Genomic DNA, 19,106 nt, shown 5'->3' with positions numbered 1-19,106 from the left:
TGAAGGTCCACGGCGGTAAACCGGTTTCTGTTTCGCTTACGGGTGATCGGGTGATCGCGGATTTGAAGGTGGTGATCGCGCTTTAAATGTTTCTGGCTGGCAGCTTTGTGGTGCGTGGTGAGAAATTGGATGAAACCTAGTCGGGTTTTATGCTAATTTTGCACATTATTAAGATGTTTTGGCATTCGATCGACCATTCCGGCTACCGAGGCCGGTTATCTTCGCCAGCTTACCTTAGATAATCTTCAAACGGGTGGTCGGGCGCCATTAAAATGAATGTGATATATCACAACAGACAGCCATTAACACGCCATTTAGACTGATAGATTAATAGTAATAGCCCGATTTTTTAATAGATAATGATTTTTCTTTCTGTCTGTTGTTTATTTTTTTTTTAATTTTGGTTTCTTCTGACAAACATTTCCAAAGCAAATCTCTGCTGTCGCCTTGCTTGCATTGCTCTCTAGAACAGTCTCACACGAACCTCGCTTTTTGTGGTTGTTGCTTACAAAATAAGTGCAAAAAATAGATTAAGAAAATATTGTGTCAAAAAATAACATACCCATGTTATAAACTCTACATATGTCCCATTACTAGCAGCGCCATCTTTCTTTTACTTAGTAACAGCGAAACGTTAAGCACCGTTTAGGGCTTCTTTAGCCCCTTAGGGAGTGTGTCCAGGACAGATAGATAGATGAGACCTTGTAGTTCCTTTAGAGTTCCAGAGTTGTGGAATTCCGGTCCAACAGTGGTCCTCCCATTCTACGCCATATTACATGCAGTTCCATTCAGAAGCGTTTGATTAAGACCTCACTATTCTTGGCGCCACCACCACGCGCTCGCTCGCATACACTCACTCCTGACACACTTGCACTCAAATTCCACCACAAATGCTATTTATTATTTATAAAAATAAAACACAAAACGAAAACAAGACAAAAAACAAACACTCGTCAGAGCCATCCACAACAAGAGGCACCAAGATACCAGCTACCCCACACAGTCCTTTCTTCGCTATCCTTTTCGTTTGGCTATAAACAGGCACCGGAAAAACGCATGATGAGCAATGATGTGTCGTCGTCCTAGGCATGATGTGCTTGATCACTCTCTCTCTCTCTCTCTCTCTCTCTCTCTCTCTCTCTCTCTCTCTCTCTGTACAGATGCGTATTACAATATTTCAAAGCTGGATCAAAAAAGGAAACTACCACAAACAAAACCCAGAGTTTCGGTCATACAATTTCATTGCCGGTTTTGGGTTTGCGCTTTTCCCTTCTGCTATTCTACCATTGATCAATCATTGTCTCTTTCGGTTGGTTTGAGTTAGTTTTTTGCTTTTCCCGTTCCTGTTTGAGTGTAAAATGGTGTGTAGATTATATTAGTTTATTTATTTGCGCCATATTTTGCGGTTGTGTGTGTGTACTTCGTTTTTTTTGCTCTCGTTATTTGCTTTTGTTTTCTTATCGTCTTATACTTCTTCCCTTTTTCTTGTTTTGCTATTTTACCTCATTCATTGTTCAGATTGCAAATATTGCTTCTCTTTGTTTGCTAATTACTATTTTTCTTATTTCCTTTAATAGTTATAGTTGCGTTTAATGTATTTTTCCCCTCCTTTTCCGTCCTCTGTTTTGCGATACGTTTCGCTCACTCGTGCAAAGGTATGAATTAGTGTTCGATACATGTGTATAATAATCTGCGTTGTGCGCTAACAAAACTCCTCGTTCGCGGCTAACAAGTTTCGCTACAACCGAGGGTCGTTCTCATTTTCCGCCCAACATCCGCGAGGAGCAAAAGGGAAATTGCTAATGATTTGCTTTACATGTCACGCCGGTCACGCCCGGTGGCCCGCCAATGATGCCCGATAATCGATAAGTTTCAGTGACTGGTTTAAGGCTTATTTAGCACGGGTTGGTTAGGTTGTCCTTGTCTCGTCCCAAACAATCATCATCAAAAACAAAAGCTCTTTTTCCCTCTCCCCATTACAAACACCCTTTGCCGGTTGTTTCTTTTTTTTAAAGCACACTTTCCTTCCCCTTCTTATAAATTACATTCACATCTAGCTTTTATTTTTTTACGCAATTTTATACTAAGCGCACGATATCGCCACATGATGTCAATCGAGAAACATTGCACAATTTGAGCAATTTGTTCAGAGTACTCACAAGTTTGAGGCTAGGAGTGCCTTGGGACAGAAATGCACTTTCGTTGAACACACACACACACACGAAAAAGTAAACAACCGGTAATGGATCGAATCCTTCGAAGTTGCGATTAATATGGTACAATATGGTATGCAGGGTTGCCATATGAATGAATTTCGTTTGATCATGTTAAAAAATTGTCAAATTAATTTCTTGCCTCGATCGAGTTTAAGTTAAGCAGATTGTAGATCAGATGTTCCAAAGGTTCTTCTAAAATCCCAGTTCTTTCATTTCTGATTTACTGCATCCCAGAGATGCCTTTGTGTTGGATGTTCTCAGATCAGCGGTAGATCAGATCTTCTATAGGACCCATATAAGGTCCTCTGATCTCTATCTAGCTGATTGAATTTAGCATGGTCCATAGATGTAGGAGATATGTTCAACCATTTTTTTCAGATAATTCATATTCAACATCGTCCTGATCCTGATAGGCAACTTAAAGATCCGATCATCAGTAGATGAGATGTTATAATGGACATTATACCACCCCAGTTCTCTTGCTCATCTGATTTACTGCATGCCAGAGATGCTGGTGAAATGCCAAAACAAACCTTTGTCGTTCAAAAAGAGCTGATCATTAGAAGATCAGATGTTCTAAAGGATCTTATGGGACGTCTGATCTCTAGCCGATTGAATTTAGTTTGCTCAATAGAAGTAAGAGAAATTTTCAACCATTTTTTTTCCTAGGATACTTTTTAAACATAGTCATGATCCTGATGGACAGATAAAAGAGCTGATCATCAGTAGATCGGATGTTCCAAAAGGACCTTCCAAAAACCCCAGTTCTCTAGCTGATCTGATTTACTGCATCCCATAAGTGGTGTCCATGGCCGTTGAAAAGATCTGATCATCAGTAGATCAGATGTTCCAAAGGACCTTATAAGCCCTCTGATCTCTAGCTTAGTGAATTTAGCATGTTCCAGAGATGTTTTAGAAATGTCCAACCATTTTTTTTCAGTTGATTTTTATTCAACATTATCCTGACCAAGATTTTAATAAGAGCAGATCATTAGCAGAACAGATGTCCTGATAGACGTTATGAAACCTCGTTCACTAGCTGTATGATTTTAGTATGTTCCACAGAAGCTTCTCGGATGTCGCAAGATGTCTGTTCAACAACGTTATACTGCAAGAAGTCTCCATGTTTAGAGCTGTCTGTCTGTCTGATCGAGATATAACAACGCCAAGACGTAGGATTGCTTGTATATTGTGTTGTGTCGTAAATCATGGAGACACTTGCTCTTTTGACCAAACCCAAACCCAAATTGTACAACCAAACTTTTGAAATCTCATACCGAAATATACCATGATGATGGCAACCCTGCTGTAATGTACAATACTTAGCGAAGGATTTTTTCCCCCTCTAACATACGCGCACAGCCGACACACGGGACAAATATGTTATTCGTTTTGTTTTTCAGTTCATTACTGGCACAGAGATTAAAGATTCAGCAGCACGCAACACACAAATTTATGCAATGGATTTGTGAGCGTCTTGTGTTACTTAATGTGTTATACAGCGCACGGTCTGTCCTTTTAAAAAAAAAACACAGGTGAGGCCTCTGCACAACTCCCATTTGTGGCTTATTAGCAGTAGGAACAACCGACAAAGAACCATCGAAAGCGTCCGTCTTTTTGTGGCATTTTCATTGGCATTTTTGTAGACTTTTTAGTCGTTTTTTTAAGTCAATAAAGTTGCTTCCACGCCCTCCAGCGTATTACGCTCAGTTCCCGGGAATACTCAAGAATGTAAGTAGTGTCAATGTCTGTGGGTGTGTGGCCATTTTAAGATGCTTTGCTGTATTTTTCGGTATGTAAGTGTGAATGTATGCGTGTGTGTGAGTGTACACAAAAGATTTGTACGTTTGTTCGAGAATGTTAGGTGTTTGTCTTATACAACAAAAAAACGAACTGATCGTGTAGAGCTGTCATAAGTATAGTGTCGTAGTAGCTGTAGTAGTAGCAGCAAACAGGAGCAGTAATACTATTCGTGATATTGCAGAACTGCAGATCCCCCCCTGGGCAGCTGGCTGCCCTCCTCGCTAGCAAAGGGATACGATTATGCCGTTTGGTCCTGACGGGTCCTGACATTGTGTGCGCACTTTTACCGCCAAAATGCCGCCATTTAGGAATGAGTGTTTCGGGTTGCTTTTACTGTGCGCGACTCACATTTTAACTTATCTACATTACAAACACACACACAGACAGACAGTGGGAGAGAGATATACACGTCTATATAGTAGCTACCAGTATACGTACACTGTACAAAGAATCGAAGGGAGTTATTTGACTAACCGATCCATGAATGCGCCTTCACCGCCGTTCCCCCTCCCTTCGTCTCTTTCTTTTTCTAACAGCTTCTTTTTGTTTGCTACCAGCTTAAAAGACACAGACTTTTTTGTGTTATGTGAAATGATGTTCCCTCGGAAGACCCATTAGTTTTTTTTTCTTCTTTAATGTAAATATTATTAATTCATTTTTTCATATAGATATATATATATATCTGTATAAGTGTATATATGTATTTTCCTTGTTCATTTACTTTTCTCACAGACAGGAGGCCAAGTATTTCTTCCACTTTCCATTATTACTTTACGTGTATCGCCGCCGGGCGCGTTCCTTTGCCCTGGGCGCGGACGATCGTTCTAACCGGACCTACTAGCACTAGACTTGGGTTTTTTTAATTCTCCATAATTGATAGTAGCTACCATGGTTGTTTTCTTTTATTTTCAATCGGGGCACTTGGTTTAAAACAAAAGTTTTTTTTTTCTTCTTTTTTCAAAACAATGTGAACACATGACATGTGATTATGCACGCGCACGTGCACGCACTTTAAACTGCAAGTCTCGCTATCGACGACACGTGCTCATCGATGGTAAAATTATACATTTATGGTTCATCACACGTCACTCATCGTACAACGGAAATCGAGTAGAAAGGGTGTGACCAACCAACTTTTTCTTTTCTCCCCCTCTACAACGACACAGCTTGCAGTAGTATGATGGACGAATTAAGTTCATTTCGTTACTCTTTAGGTTTCGATATCGGTAGTTTGTTTACAACAATTTCCTTTAATTTTCAAGAATGAAAGACGTACCACCCCGCGCACCTGCTCGCGACGTAACGGCTAGAGGGAAAACCGAACTAACTGATTCGCACACGTTGACAAATTGACCAAATCATCGGGTGGCGGCTGTGTGCTTGTTGATACGTATCATATAAGTGTGTGTGTGTGTAGGGGATTGGTTCGCCAAAGCCTTAAGCATATCCGGGCTGCCTCTCAAGTTCCACTACATTAAAGCGCGGTTGGCTTCATTCTACAGAAATCGGAAACGAAATCGGACGTTCGGACGATACCTCGCGCGGTTCCTGTGTGCACAGAATGTGTATACTTAAACATGATTGTGTTGTCTTCCTTTGATTTAGAGCTCGATCGTACGCAACAACGAAACAAGAACAAAATGGGGCGATCAAACTTAACAGACAACCAAAAACACTTCGAAGGGAAGAGAGAGAGAGAGAGAGAGAAAATGAAAACGGACATAAATTTAAATCGAAATGAACACTCTTCCGCTGTCACTCAGACCGGTGTGTGTGTGCTCTACACCGCTACAATTGAACTTATTATTGTCGGTTACTATAAGCTACGAAGGGATCGATCATGTAGCATGATCCGAACACAAGCCACGGATTTACTGTCTGTCGGTCTGTCTCTCTGCGATGCATATCGAGACATTCGACTAACGCAGTGCAGAGTTTTAGCTATTTTAATGCTTCCATAGGACACCGACCCTTCGCTCCTGACAAACGTTTTTTTGCTTAGAATTAGCTCCTAAACGCTTCATAATGATCTGTGGCCTCTTTAAACAAAAAATACAAAAAAAGCATGTTTGAGAACCATCGACTTTTACTCATTGCTATAATGTTCCTGTTCTTCCCGGCGAGTAAGCTTGGACTAATGTCTTTCTATTGTATGTGTGTGTGTTTTTTTTGTCTATAAATATCAAGCTATGCTACCGAACATTTTTCAGTTTCATTTTTTCCTGTGTTGTATTCTACTAATTACTTTAATCATATGTTTTATACCTCAAGTAACTATCGTTTTCGTTTTCTTATTTTGTTTAACCCTCTTCTTGATATGACATCAATAGTTTTCAGTTTTAGTTTTTGCATCATGCTTGATTCCCACACACACACACATTCCAAATCGTTTCCGACCTGCCTAAACTGCGAACTTATAACTTTTTCCGATTTACACCCTTTTTGAAACCCAACACCACCTGCTCCACCTAAGAAGCTAGACAAATGAAATTCGTTACACCGCAACGCGCACAGATGCGCTTGAGATGGGGACGTATTTTGCACACAGACACACACACACAGATATCATAGCTTTTTTTTCCGCAGGCTGCCAGTGGTAATTGTAATCGCCCTCATTTACACCACCTTATCATCGTATTACCAGTCGCACCTATTCGGCCGGCGCATCTCGTACAAAGCAAGCGTTTTTTTACTATAGTTTCACAGCACAATTTGATAACTTTTATGCTAAATCGTGTCACTAGTACTACTACTACTACTCCTGCAAACACACACACACCCACCCTGGGCAATGGGTAGCTGTGGGCCCAAAACGGATCTTCAACTTCAAGATCCGTTTTGGGTTTTCTGCGTGTGTGAGTGTGTGTGTATGCTGCGCAGATGATACCACGAACACGCTTTTGTTGCCCTCAAAAACTAGCCCTTAACACTCAAATTCAAACCCATTTCGTACCACGCACGTAAGAGTTAATTGTGAGTGCTCTCTCCCTTTGCCCTAACTGCAATCAAAATCTTACGAAACGCAATTTGTAAGCTCACTTGTTTTGTTTTGTTCCGGTACGCTTTGAACTAATTATTGCTCGAGTATGCACACTGAAACCACACGACCGCACGTGGTGGTGGTGGTGGATGGTTTGCCTTTATCGGCCGTTAGCAGCCAGAGGAAAGAAGTATACATACAGGCGCATTAGACGTGCGTTACCATATCAAATATCAGCTGTGTACGTGTGCATGCACACATACGTAGGTGCATAAGTAGTATTGTTTGATATACTATGGGGAAACCCTATCCTCGATCACGATGATGCTGGTGTGTGGCAAGAATTCACGGCAAGGTAATTGCGAGCATCAGTGTATCAGCGAGTCAGGGAGAGGCGTTACTGCTCAGCGCGAATGGTCTATATAAAAAAGGGCGTGTGTGTGTGTTTCTTTTTTGTGCTGGATCACTTCTGGAACCAATGATAATTGTAGACGATGCTAGCTTTTGCTTGAGGTAACAGAGCTTCGGCTCCTTCTCTTACGGGGTACACCGCTTGGATCACATTTACTTAAGGCATGAGAAGTGGAAATGAACCGCAACGCATTTTCCAAAAACGGGACAGCTTAAACAATGTTTTGTTTGTCACATTCAATGAAAAAGAAAACCGTTAAACTTTAAAGTTATGAGCAAACGCTTGTTCTAGTGTGTATGTGTGATGCTAGTAGAGGTAAAAGCAACATAGTTAGAACAAGTATGTTTGTAGTAAAAACGCGTGATCTGATTATCGTTTTCCTTTTTGCCATGCAGACATCATGCAGACAATTCGGACGCGTCCGGATCGTATCGCGAATCTATGACCACTCTCCCCCACGGTTAAACGAAAGTAAGCTCTTACCGCGTGTGTTGATTCAGTTTGTGTGCGTGTGTCTGTGGATTAACAGTGAACGGTAGCCGCAGTAGCAGTAGTGGTGGTGGTGGTGGTAGTAGTACCGTTCGTATGCTGTATTTGTCGCCGTCTCTGACGGCGGCGTCGATGACGCTGCTTTGGCTGTGTCGATGTTTCCGTGTGCTGTGTTTTCGATTGGCGCTGTTGTTGTTGTGTCGATCTCGGGCACAGTTGGCGCGTTGTCCGATGGCAACAACGGCTGACCTGCGGACACCCTCAATTATCCGGCGAACCGCTCGTATCACTCGCATCGGCCACTGAGCTGTCGGTGGAGGTGTTCGTGTCAACCGTGGCTTCGGGAGCTTCAGTCACGGTTGTGGTGATCGAGCTGCTGCTAGAATCCTCTTTTGCGCTGGTATTATTATTTACCACACTGCTACATTCATTGCCATTATTGCTAGCTTCGGTTTTTTCGATGCCGGAGCTACGATCGGCTGCCGCTTCTTTGCTGGATTCATTTTCCGCCGATTCAGGCTTTACGATCGTGGAGCTATTTTCATTTTCCGTCGTAACTGCAGCTGATGTTACGGTGGCCTGCTCACCGGTGATGGTCTGGTCGCTATCCGAAGGTGTATCGCTTGCCGATTTATCTCTGGTGGAGCGAAATGTAAAAGTAAAACCGATTAATTCCACAATATCCTTCATCGTCAGCACTCAAATTGCTTACCTAGCTTCATTTGCGTCATCGTTAGGTTCAGCAACGGGTAAAAGCTTTCCAGCACCGCGCTCACCAGTCGATTCATCTTCGGCACCCGCTGCTGACGCTGCTTCCAATCCCGATTGCTCGCTTCCGGTCCGATCTGGTAGGTTCGCGACGCCGGTCGGCGGTATCGAGTTTGCATTAAATATGTCCGCATTTTCGAAATCAAACAATGCATTGACCGAATCGAACGAGGCTGCATCGCTGGATGTAGCAGCTGTTGCTGGCGCGGTGGCCGCGTTGGAACGGCCACTAATTTCAGCTTCATGTTTGCTGGCGAGTGCACTTGCCGCGTCACCGAGCACCGATTCGAAGTCGGCAAAGTTGTCCTCCAACATGGCCGACGACGACGATGGATGGCCCGCTTCGTTGACGGCTTGCAGAAATTTCAAAATGTTGTGATTCATACCACCGGTTAGTGGCATCTCGCTGTTACTCTCGCTGTCGACCAGCCCGGACGATGCTAGGGTATCACCAAAATCCAGATCTGATTTCTGGCCACTGTGTGTGTGTTGGTACGAGAGAGAGAGAGAAAGAGATACAAGAGAATAAGTTACAGTCAGTGAGAAAAATTGCACCAAAGAGGGTATTGAAATACACACAGCAAACTGTCACCCATCAGCATGTCTTTGGCAAGGTGCGCATCGTGAGCGGTGGCCGCCGACGGTACCGGTGCGAACGGATCGTCATTATTGTCGCCGTCCGTCCTTTCCCGCTCAATACCGAACATACGCAAACCGAACGGAACGTTGCTATCCTCCGCTAGATCGTCGCCGTCGAACCGGGACAGCGGATCGGTTCCATCGTCCGTTAGCGAATCGCTCCCGAACCGGGACAGCGGATCGGTTCCATCCTCCTCCGTTAGGCCGTCACCGCCGAACCGGGATGGTTCGCTACCGAGCTGCAGCAAATCGTCCGCAGAGCTGAAGTCGGCCCATCGATCCGACTCGCCCGCCATCAGTTCGCCCGACAGCAGACCGCCGAAGTTGTTGAATGCAATGTTAATTCTTTCCATTATATTGCCTATCTCGATTTCGGAAATTTTTGGTATTGTGCTAGGATCAAAATTGTGGGCAGCACAATCGAAACGCCCTCTATCGCTGCTGGGAAGAAAGCAGAAAGGCACAGAAAAAAAATTAAAGCAACGTATTTGGTTGAAACGGAACAATCATTACTTACTTCGAACAAATGCGATATGGATCTTGATCAGCCTGAGTTTTGCAGTAAAGGGGAAAAAAAAGAAGAACATATTAGTAAAGTTTACTGTTTGTTCTACACAAAGCAAAAATTGCACGCTCATTTCGTACCAGAAATCTTTTCTGCGTTGCCAGCGTTTTCGCAAGCACACTGTCATCGCCCTCCATAATCGTCTGCAGGTGCTCCTTTTCCGGCTCCGTAAGTGTCGACTGTACTAAGGCACGGATTTCTTCCGAGAGGTTCATGGTGGTCGACAATGCGTCCAGCATTTCCAGCAGGTGGCCCATATACCCAAGCCTGGTACGTCCGCCCGTTGCATCATCGTTAAACAGCTGTACCAACTTCGAAGCCACCTTACACTCGGTGATGATCTGTTGCGAATGTTTAAAAAGTGCGACCGTCAGTAGGCGCTATCGTCCGGCCATTCCGGCTGCACTAACTTACGTATCGCTGTAAACTAGAGGTAACCAGTTGGGTTTCTCCATCGGCACCACCGTCACGCTGGTCGAACGAGCTGAGCGCATAGTTGATGCACACCTTCGCACGGCTATGGAGGAAATTATTCCAACGGTATTGCTTGAAAAGGTTGAGCAACGTGTCGTAATAGTCAGTTTCACAAATCCTATAAAAGAAAAAAAGGGGGGGAAAATGCCAATCAATGCCAACCACCAACTCGTCGTCCCGTATTTATCGTAACTTACGTTTTGATCGCCTCCTTATCCTCCGTCTCTATTAATACTGTAAACAAATTACAAATCTGAAGTCTCACGTTGCCCAGTGGTGGTGACAGTGTACCGAAGGTGGTAATAATGTCCGGTTTCTGGAAAGCAAAGCCAAAGCGCCGCCGGTATAGAGCGAACATTTAGACATCCAACAACCCTTGAAAGCAAACAACTCATCCACATACCGCGGGAGGATTCTTGAGGATCGCCACCAGTTCGGGAACGCGCAGTTTGATAACGCTAACCAGGCGCGTTACGACCGTGTCGTGGTGCTCTTTCTCCGCATCGATAACAATCTGCAGTGCCGTATCGGAAACAGGTTCTTGTCTGAAGAAACCGGGGAGGGGGAAGAAACGGATAATAACGGATGGGCCGACACGCATCCACCATACTCACATTATCGCATTATCTAGCAGTCTTAAGATGATTTGAATTCCTGCAACGATTGCACTTTCCTCCCCGTTTTCTTCCAGGATGATGTCAAGCAATTGTTTCGTTGTAATCTCACTCTCCAGCGTATCTAGAATCGGGTCCGAAGTAACTAAAAAACAACAAAAAAGAACACAAGAAAAACATTTTGAATTTGTTTGTTGTCTGTCATGTAGTATACATAGGTAGCAGCTAATCCTAAGCACTTGGGAGGACACAGTTCTTGCTCTTGCTCCAGCAATTCAATCAGGAGAACTTTACATGGGGTATTCACGATGCGGCAAATCTTGGAGAACTATGCAGAACATTTATAGTCCCAGTACTCCAATACGCCTCCGAGACATGGACTCTGTTCAAAACTCCCTCTTAGTCGCGTTCGAGAGGAAGCATGCTCAGAAGGGTTTGTTGGGCCCCGTATGTGTGGAAGGACAATGGAGCAGCCCCGCAACAAGGACGAGCTGTACGATAATCTCACCATCGTGCAGCGAATTAGACTCGCCCGGCTCCGGTGGGCTGGTCACGTCATGAGAATGACACCGGAAGACCCGGCTATCCACAAGGAAAGAGGAGGCGTGTTAGGCCCGAATTGAAATGGAGCGATGGCGTTCGGCATCGGAGTCCTTACGATAGGACCAAGGCTAGCAACACTATCCACTGTCAACAAACGGTCGATCCGTTTCACAGAATCATTCCCCGCAAAGATGTGATTTGTGTAACGCTTCAAAAACAATTTCCATTGTCGATTATTAGTGTGTTATCCCCCTTAAAGTATTCCTGCGAGAATTGAAGAGCAAGAGATAAAACCCCCAAAGTATGCAGATTATTTCTAAACTATTTCTAATTTCTGGTTAGGAGTAGAATAGGCCCACAAGTTGCATGGAACACACTCGCACGCAAGCTTTCGTGGCAGTGCGTGGAAGTGGAATGAGAACTTGACGAGAAAGGACAAAATGATTTAATTTAAACTCTCAGTAAGTTGGGTACATAAATTATGTAAAGCATTTTCATTTGTTGTGGTAAAATGTAGTTATAGTTTTTATATAATTTTCCACACATTTTTAGATAAAATCATGAAAAATTAATTTTTTTTCGATAAGTTATTGTATTACTATTTTATCTATTTTTTGTACCATTTTAGCAAATTTATAAACTGTTTAGCTAAAATTTACTTAAATATAAAATTTCTTCATTTTTTTCTATAAAACATGATACAAATGTGGATCAGTAATGATGAAAAAAAGGTAAAAGACTCGAGAAAGTCCCCCCTAGAATCTTTTGTGTGCAGCACTGTGGCCTGTCATTTTTATTGCACTGTGGGATTTTGTATGGTCATAACTCGTTTCATATATACATTGTGCATTGTTCCCTAATACTGTTACTGAACAGCGTGAAGAGCATAATAATATACATTGTAAGAAGTGATTTGAAATGTTATTATTCTTATTTTCCCTCCTTTTCCGTTAACAAGTATCCATCGATCCAATGCTTCCGTTACAGTCCGGGAACACCGTGTATGTTGTAAGCCTGATTGGCCACCTCTAGCGTGACCAAAAATTAGTACGTAGCTCCTGTAAGCCAATATAAATGGTCAGGATAGAGGGAGGGGGATTTAATAGAAAAATAAGCAATTTTTCATTCGTATTTTTTCAACCATTTTTGACCACACTGATAGCACACTGTGAAGCTTTCGCAATGTGTGCTGCGGATTTCCTACAGTGCCGAGCAAATTTTGTCAGGGGGGGTCTTCTCGAGTCTTTTACCAAATATTTACCAAATTTTACTTTTATGTCCTAAATACTCATGCACACATTTCACCGTGAACTTTTACACAACTTGCAATACGGTTGTGCCTCGTACAACTTGTGGGTACCTATTCTACTCCTTAGCCCTAATTTCTTTTTTAAATGACAACTAAAAAAAAACAAATTAATGTAAAACATTGACAAACAGGAAGGAAGGAATAAGGGAAAGGTTATTTTAGTTAAAGAAAAATGTTAAAACTAAATTCTGCTCCTTAACATGAATGGAAACAAAACACAGTAAAACACAATTGGAGTTAAAAAAAAAAGGTTAGATTGGGACCAGAGCTAGCGGCTGTACTACAGGTGTGCGAGATTGAGATAAAAAATCGCCCTCTATGCAATTAGGCGCAAAAAAAACGTATCACAGGCATGAGAAAGACCTAGGGTAGCGCGCATAGGTTGTACATGAAAAAATCTGAGTGAATGTAGAGCAGAAATGCGCGGTGAATTCGACCGATTTAGGTAAGAGAGAGAGAGAGAGCAAAACAACGAAAAAAACGGAACATCATGTGGAACATTGTGAAGGTGTGTTGTTGTTTGTTTTTGTTATATTACCTTGAAAGCGAGATGAAATCTTGCCCAGAATCGACGGAATGGTACTGCTTAGGTTGAAGTTGAAAATATTGTTCAGTTCGTTAGGGAGAATTTTAGATTTCAGATTGTCTATCCGCTTACAAGTGCTTTGCAGTCGGTACGTCCCTTCTGATCGTGTTACCGACGAAAGACCGGCAAATTGATTCGTGAATAGATTATAGCGTTATTTGGTGCAATATTTCGAATTGTAACGACAATTGTCAGTTTTCGGTTGACGTGTTTTGGAGAACATTTTCCAAAATCAAAGAAAACCAACCGACAGAGAGTTTCAACAACCAGAGTTTGTGGAGTACAATAAGAAAAGGGAAAAAGAAGAAAAAACACAGTGATGTTTAAAGAGAATGGCGTGTGTGTGTGTGAGTGGGGGTGTGTGTTTACGAAGTACGCAAATTAATGCCACAGAACAGCTTGCGGCAATAAGCGATAGCCACACAGCCAGCCTGCTTAAAGCAACTCGTAATGGATGGTTATAAAACTGCGATATGTGGTGGTGATGTAAAACAAATTGTAAACAGGTAACCTAAACAGGGATCGACAACTAGGATGTGTAAACCAGGAACAAACCAGAAACGAAACGGAACGCAATCGAAACAAATACCGGATGATATTGCATTCGTTTAACAGCTGTGCGTAACCGTTCGTCCAAACGATGGGCTACCGCGATCCGATCGCACCTTTCGACCTACCTTTGTCTTGCTGCTCGTTCTGTCGTTTACACCGGCTAATCTTGATCAGCTCGATCAGAAACTGTGAGGCGTTGTAGTGCTTCTGCACCTGACCGGGCTGCTTCAGCAGGCTGATGATTTCGGCCACCAGCTTCTGCTCGTTCAGCCACTGACGGAATGGAAGAATGTAATCGTTAGTGCGCTTTGCTGATGGCGGCAACACACACACACACAGCAGCCACACTTACTTCCAACAGTTCAGACTTTAGCTCCGCGTCCTCGATGTCGGTGATGTGGGACAGCAGCAGATCGCTGATCACCTGGTTCCCGAAGTGCTTCAAAATCGTCGGCAGGAAACCTTTCTTCGCTTTGATAAACTCTAATACTTGCAGGCACACCGATTTGTAGGAAAAGTAGTCCTGTTCGTTCTGCTTCGTGATCAGCATGCCGAACGTTTTGCAGAAGAACGAGGTCAGCAGCGGGTTGAGCGGGGGTTCCTTCACCAGGAAGCTGTACAGCTTGTTCAGAAAGTTCTGATTCTCGACGAGATGCGTTTTGAAGGACGGCACATCACTGGTAAGTATTTCGCACGCCATGTTGGAATGCAGGAAGCGTATATTGTCATCGATATCAGCGGGCGGTTCCTGTATGATGAGATCGATCAGTGCATCGAATATCTCGGTGCGATTTAAGCTGCAAAGAACAACAAAAAGAGCGTGTGAATAAGTAACGGTAGCGGTGAAATTAGGAAAGAGGAACAGATAAGATCACTTACTATTGTAACAGTTTGGGATTCTGACTTTTACATTCTTGTAGAACGTTTTCATAATCCAGGACCTCTTCGAGAGTTAAACCCTGAGCAGAAAGAGCATACCAGCATCAGTAACAATGTTGGGACCATCATCCAACGAGCAACCCCTCTCTCTCTCTTACCTCTTTGCTAAGCAATGCGTCAACATCGGACTGCGTACTGAGCGAGTCCCAATACATGATGCTCCGTTTGAAGCGTATTTTGACGGATGTAGAACGGAGAGCTGCTGAAGGACAATCGGCCGTGCGATGGCAACGCACGATTCAGCTTAAGGGGTAAGCCGTAGCCGTCCTTTTACGTGATAGCGGTGTGCAGCAACGGTCAGCGGTAGCAGCCCGGACCCTAATCGGTACAGGAACTCGGGGCCGAAACTATTACCACAATCGCGTGCGGACTCTTGACTGGTTGCTCTAATGCACACTACTCTACTTTTGCATACCTTCAACCCCACTAATTGCGGCAAGAATATTTTATCTACTCCTAGTATGCGATTTATGCTGCAAGGGGTTCGATCCTTCCTCTCTTCTCACTGCAGTAAAGCGTTTTTCACTGGTGCGGTTTGGTGGTTTCGTTTTGCTTGAGGTGTAAAAGGTTTGGTTCCAGAGTGAGTAAGTGACGTGAGTGATGTGCTACAAATCTCTAACGCCCGTGTTCTAGCCCAGTGTTATTTGAAAACATGCTACGGATGAAGGTTTCTGTCGTGCTGCTCCTTCTGTCCACCGAATAACAGTCGTTGATAACACAGCACTGTAAAGATAGAACAAATCATACGAATTAGTAGGATACCTAACAGGTTCATTAAAACTCAACAACAAAAATTGATCGTTTAAAGCGAGCTTTGTTTTCTCGTTCGGCTTTTGGACACACAGTTCGGCTCCCTATCCCTCTCTCTCTCTCTCTCTCTCTCTCTCTCGATCGATTGTGACTGTGAGGAACTGACTGAAAATCGGCGCATATCTTTTATTTTTAACACACAACCTCTGCGCCACCTGTTTCAAGCCCGGGTACCATCCCGCCGATTAGACCCTCGGGTGCAGCCAAATTCATTATTACTCCCCCGGGTGAACACAGATACTACCACTGTTGCTGCTAGTGCCCTCATGATAGATAGCTAGTGCGTCGTTTATTCGGCAGCTTATGCAGTCAATATTTTCTGGCAAGCTACGACCATTCCGACGGATCGGATCGGATGGACATCGCTAGGAATCACATCTTGTGACACAACATGTCAAAATGAGGATCGTGACACGATGATGATAACGTAACGAGCTTGGGGGGGGGGGGTGCGAACGAGCACATCCCAGCCCGTCCGTACTTTCGATCTTCGGCGTGTAAAATTCTGAATGAGCCGAACCGGATCGGTATGTATGCTTTGCATACGGGCGCGTAGTTTGCGCTGACGTCAAGCAGAAATGTGCGCTGTGTTTGTGCCGGTTCATATTTTTATCAATCGCAGACAACAAAACCACTTGTGACAAAATAGGCACCGGGCGGGGACGGACGGTGTGGTGTGCAAAAAAAATACGCTGATGGGTGCCTTGTTTGAAGGTCTTTCGGTGACAATTGCTGATAAGAAACGATAGGAGTAGAAGTAGTTGTAGTAGTAGTAGTCCGACAAAAGCAAGGAACATTTGCCAGGGAAATGTGTATCGTTGGCGAACGAAACGTGTGAATTAGTTTACAAAGAACCGTTTGTAAACTGCAAAACATTACTGAGTTACCGATAACACGTATCCGCTTTCAGATGGTATTACTTGATATCGGCTCAGCACTTCTCAGCTACCCTAGTAGGCGGTTTCACGCATATTGCTCCGGTTGTTAAGCGAACCCATCCAACTGGAACGATCCAGACACAAAGGGCGATACAGAAGAACGCCAACCGGCAATAAGAACTGCTGGAATTATGTGGAGAAGATTATGGTGCGTGTTGTGGAGAGCGTCGCGCTACTAACCTCAGTGAAGATCACAGATATTGCACATGTATGCAGGTGGAAAAAAAGCTAATTACTGATGCTAATGGTCGCTTGTGGAAAGTTGAGGTGGACACCGTCTACGAGATTGGTGATGATTACAATTTTTCGAACCTCTGTCCTCTTTGTGATTATGATTGTTTCATTAGGTGCACAACCCTGTTATTACTGCTGACGGGATGACGGGTATGTGTCGATTGCCGATCCCCGGTTTGCTTTGTTCGTGATGCTGATGTAGCAACCGTTGTTACCAAACACCATACCGTACAAGCAGGCTGAGCCTTTTCTACACACCCTTCAGTCGTTCATTACCAAGAGCGCGAACCAGCTCGATTCTTCCGGCAAATCGCACTAAATTTTAGATTCACTTACAACACACTCCACCGTCTCAATGAGCGCTAGAAGAAGCACGCGGCACACGTACACAACCCACACACACACACACAGCACAGCACAAAATCACGCACAATTGTACAGACACACACACACAGGGATGCGGTCAAGCGAGGTGATAAGAGGAACGACACACGGTGGCGATGTAGTTGTGGTGTCGTGCTAGAAAATAGAAAATAGACGGGTGGGTGATTAAGAAAAGAAAAACACGGTCCCGTCTTCTTACGATTTATGTGCCCGCAAGACGCAGGCAATCGACCGATCCGCGTGGCCGCGTTGTAATTTTAGCATATCAGAGATTCAATATACGTCGATGCCTCGGTCTCCCCTGTTGCTTCACAGCTCGCACAGCACATGTGTGGTGTACACATCGCTGGGGGACCGAAACACACGAAAAGATCGAGTCCCTTTGTGCGTGGGCGCTTTTTTGCACACACACACACACGCACACTCTTATCCAGCACACACAGGTCAAAAAGTACACTTTTTAATAGCGATGAAAGCGCGTAGGGCATACCGGTGATTCCGGTTATTCGCCTGTGATTGTTACCACCGAACCTTGCTGACCTTGGTTCCTGTGTGTAACGGGAGAAGACACCAAACGCCGACCCCAAAAAAAATCGATCCCCTTTTGACTGCTCCCCGCGAGGCAATCGATGCAAAGGTATTTTGGGAACAAGAACAACATCAGCAGCAGCTCTTCACGCAGTAAATTCTTGCCGAAGCACCGTCCGTCGTGAGCCGTATCATACCGCTCGCCGCACCGTGGCACAATCGATACGTGTTTGGTTAACCCGAAAACAAGTCGTGTGAGGAAAAAGGGCACGTTTGCATATGCCCATTGCAATCCTTCTTCCGTGGCAGGGCACAGTTATGCACGTTCCAATGCATCAGCAAGATTTGCAACACTATGGCGAAAACAACAGGAGCAAAAACCGATGACTCGCCTACCGCACCCAACGCTCTCCGTTGATGGGGGGGGAATCAAACTTTGCTTAGCCGCCCCAGCCCGCCGTTCACCGGGCTAAATAGCACCACTAGTGGCATCCAGCACACAGAAAGGTAATTTGTCGTGGGTTTTTCGATAATCGGCAGTGAGTCACACTGCTGCGCCGTTCGATGTACTGTGGCTGGCCAACGTCCGGTGGCAGACCGATTGCACCCGTCTGAAACTGTATGTACCTGGTGCACAATGGTGGTGGAAGTGGGGATGTTTTTCCTCACGGCTGGAAGTACCGTGGGTTGCGAATAGTGTAGCGATTCTTCTTTGCACAGATCGTTCCGCTCGCGATATTTTTTCGTTGGCAAATAAAATGGAGAAAGTCAGGATGATGTTCCCAAATACCAAATTCCGACACTACTGAATGACAGCTGATGCGTGAGCCGCCCGGGTCGATACTGGCCGCCCAAGATAGCCGCCGATGGGAAATAGTTTTGAAAAAGATTTTCTTTTTGCCGCATAATCAAAAGATGATACTTAAATGATTTTTCAAACGATTCTATGCATGAATTATGCCGAAAATGACGATTAAATTGTTATTTAACACTAAGGAAAGCTAGAACAAAAATTGTGGCCCCTCATCGGGAGATGTTTTGCTGCAGAAATGCTACTTGGGCTAAAGGCCTTTGCAGACAAACGATTGATAGCGCAATGGAAAGAAACTGCAGAGGTGGTGTTCTCATTAGGCCTTTACTTTTGCAATTTACAGCTGAACGCATGTTACAAAAAAGGGAAAAACGCGTAAATTATGAAGTGAAATTCCTTCAAAATTGATTGATTGAATAATTTGTGCAGTTCATGTCCTATAAAAATCAACGCATTGGCGTAAAACCATTAATATGAACGCGGTGAAGAAACTTTTTCCCACATAAAGCTGA

The 19,106-nt window shown here is 44.0% G+C and overlaps 1 protein-coding gene across 5 annotated transcripts; it reads right to left on the bottom strand.

The window, feature by feature from the left end:
* Nucleotides 1–1,478: 1,478 nt before the first annotated feature.
* On the bottom strand, nucleotides 1,479–18,579 carry LOC118513009 (serine/threonine-protein phosphatase 6 regulatory subunit 3). 5 transcript variants are annotated; one of them, XM_036058280.1, is made up of 15 exons: nucleotides 18,411–18,579; nucleotides 17,208–17,390; nucleotides 14,988–15,612; nucleotides 14,830–14,909; nucleotides 14,303–14,747; nucleotides 14,076–14,223; nucleotides 10,961–11,105; nucleotides 10,750–10,891; nucleotides 10,544–10,662; nucleotides 10,287–10,464; nucleotides 9,953–10,213; nucleotides 9,825–9,856; nucleotides 9,248–9,748; nucleotides 8,613–9,146; nucleotides 1,479–8,537 (listed from the first exon to the last, which is right to left on the bottom strand). In XM_036058280.1, the coding sequence occupies exons 3-15, from the start codon at nucleotides 15,042–15,044 to the stop codon at nucleotides 8,162–8,164; spliced, it is 3,018 nt and encodes a 1,005-aa protein (XP_035914173.1). In that variant the 5' UTR covers nucleotides 15,045–15,612; nucleotides 17,208–17,390; nucleotides 18,411–18,579; the 3' UTR covers nucleotides 1,479–8,161. The 5 variants fall into 5 exon arrangements, with proteins under 5 accessions (XP_035914173.1, XP_035914172.1, XP_035914176.1 ...); XM_036058279.1 differs by lacking the exon at nucleotides 17,208–17,390; XM_036058283.1 differs by lacking the exon at nucleotides 17,208–17,390 and having other exon boundaries at nucleotides 9,248–9,745; nucleotides 18,411–18,578.
* Between the last annotated feature and the right edge of the window lie 527 nt (nucleotides 18,580–19,106).

This window comes from Anopheles stephensi, chromosome 3 (assembly GCF_013141755.1).
Source record: "Anopheles stephensi strain Indian chromosome 3, UCI_ANSTEP_V1.0, whole genome shotgun sequence".
Lineage (NCBI taxonomy): Eukaryota > Metazoa > Arthropoda > Insecta > Diptera > Culicidae > Anopheles > Anopheles stephensi.
Note: the sequence above shows the minus strand (reverse complement) of the source record. Positions and strands in the feature narration are given on the sequence as shown.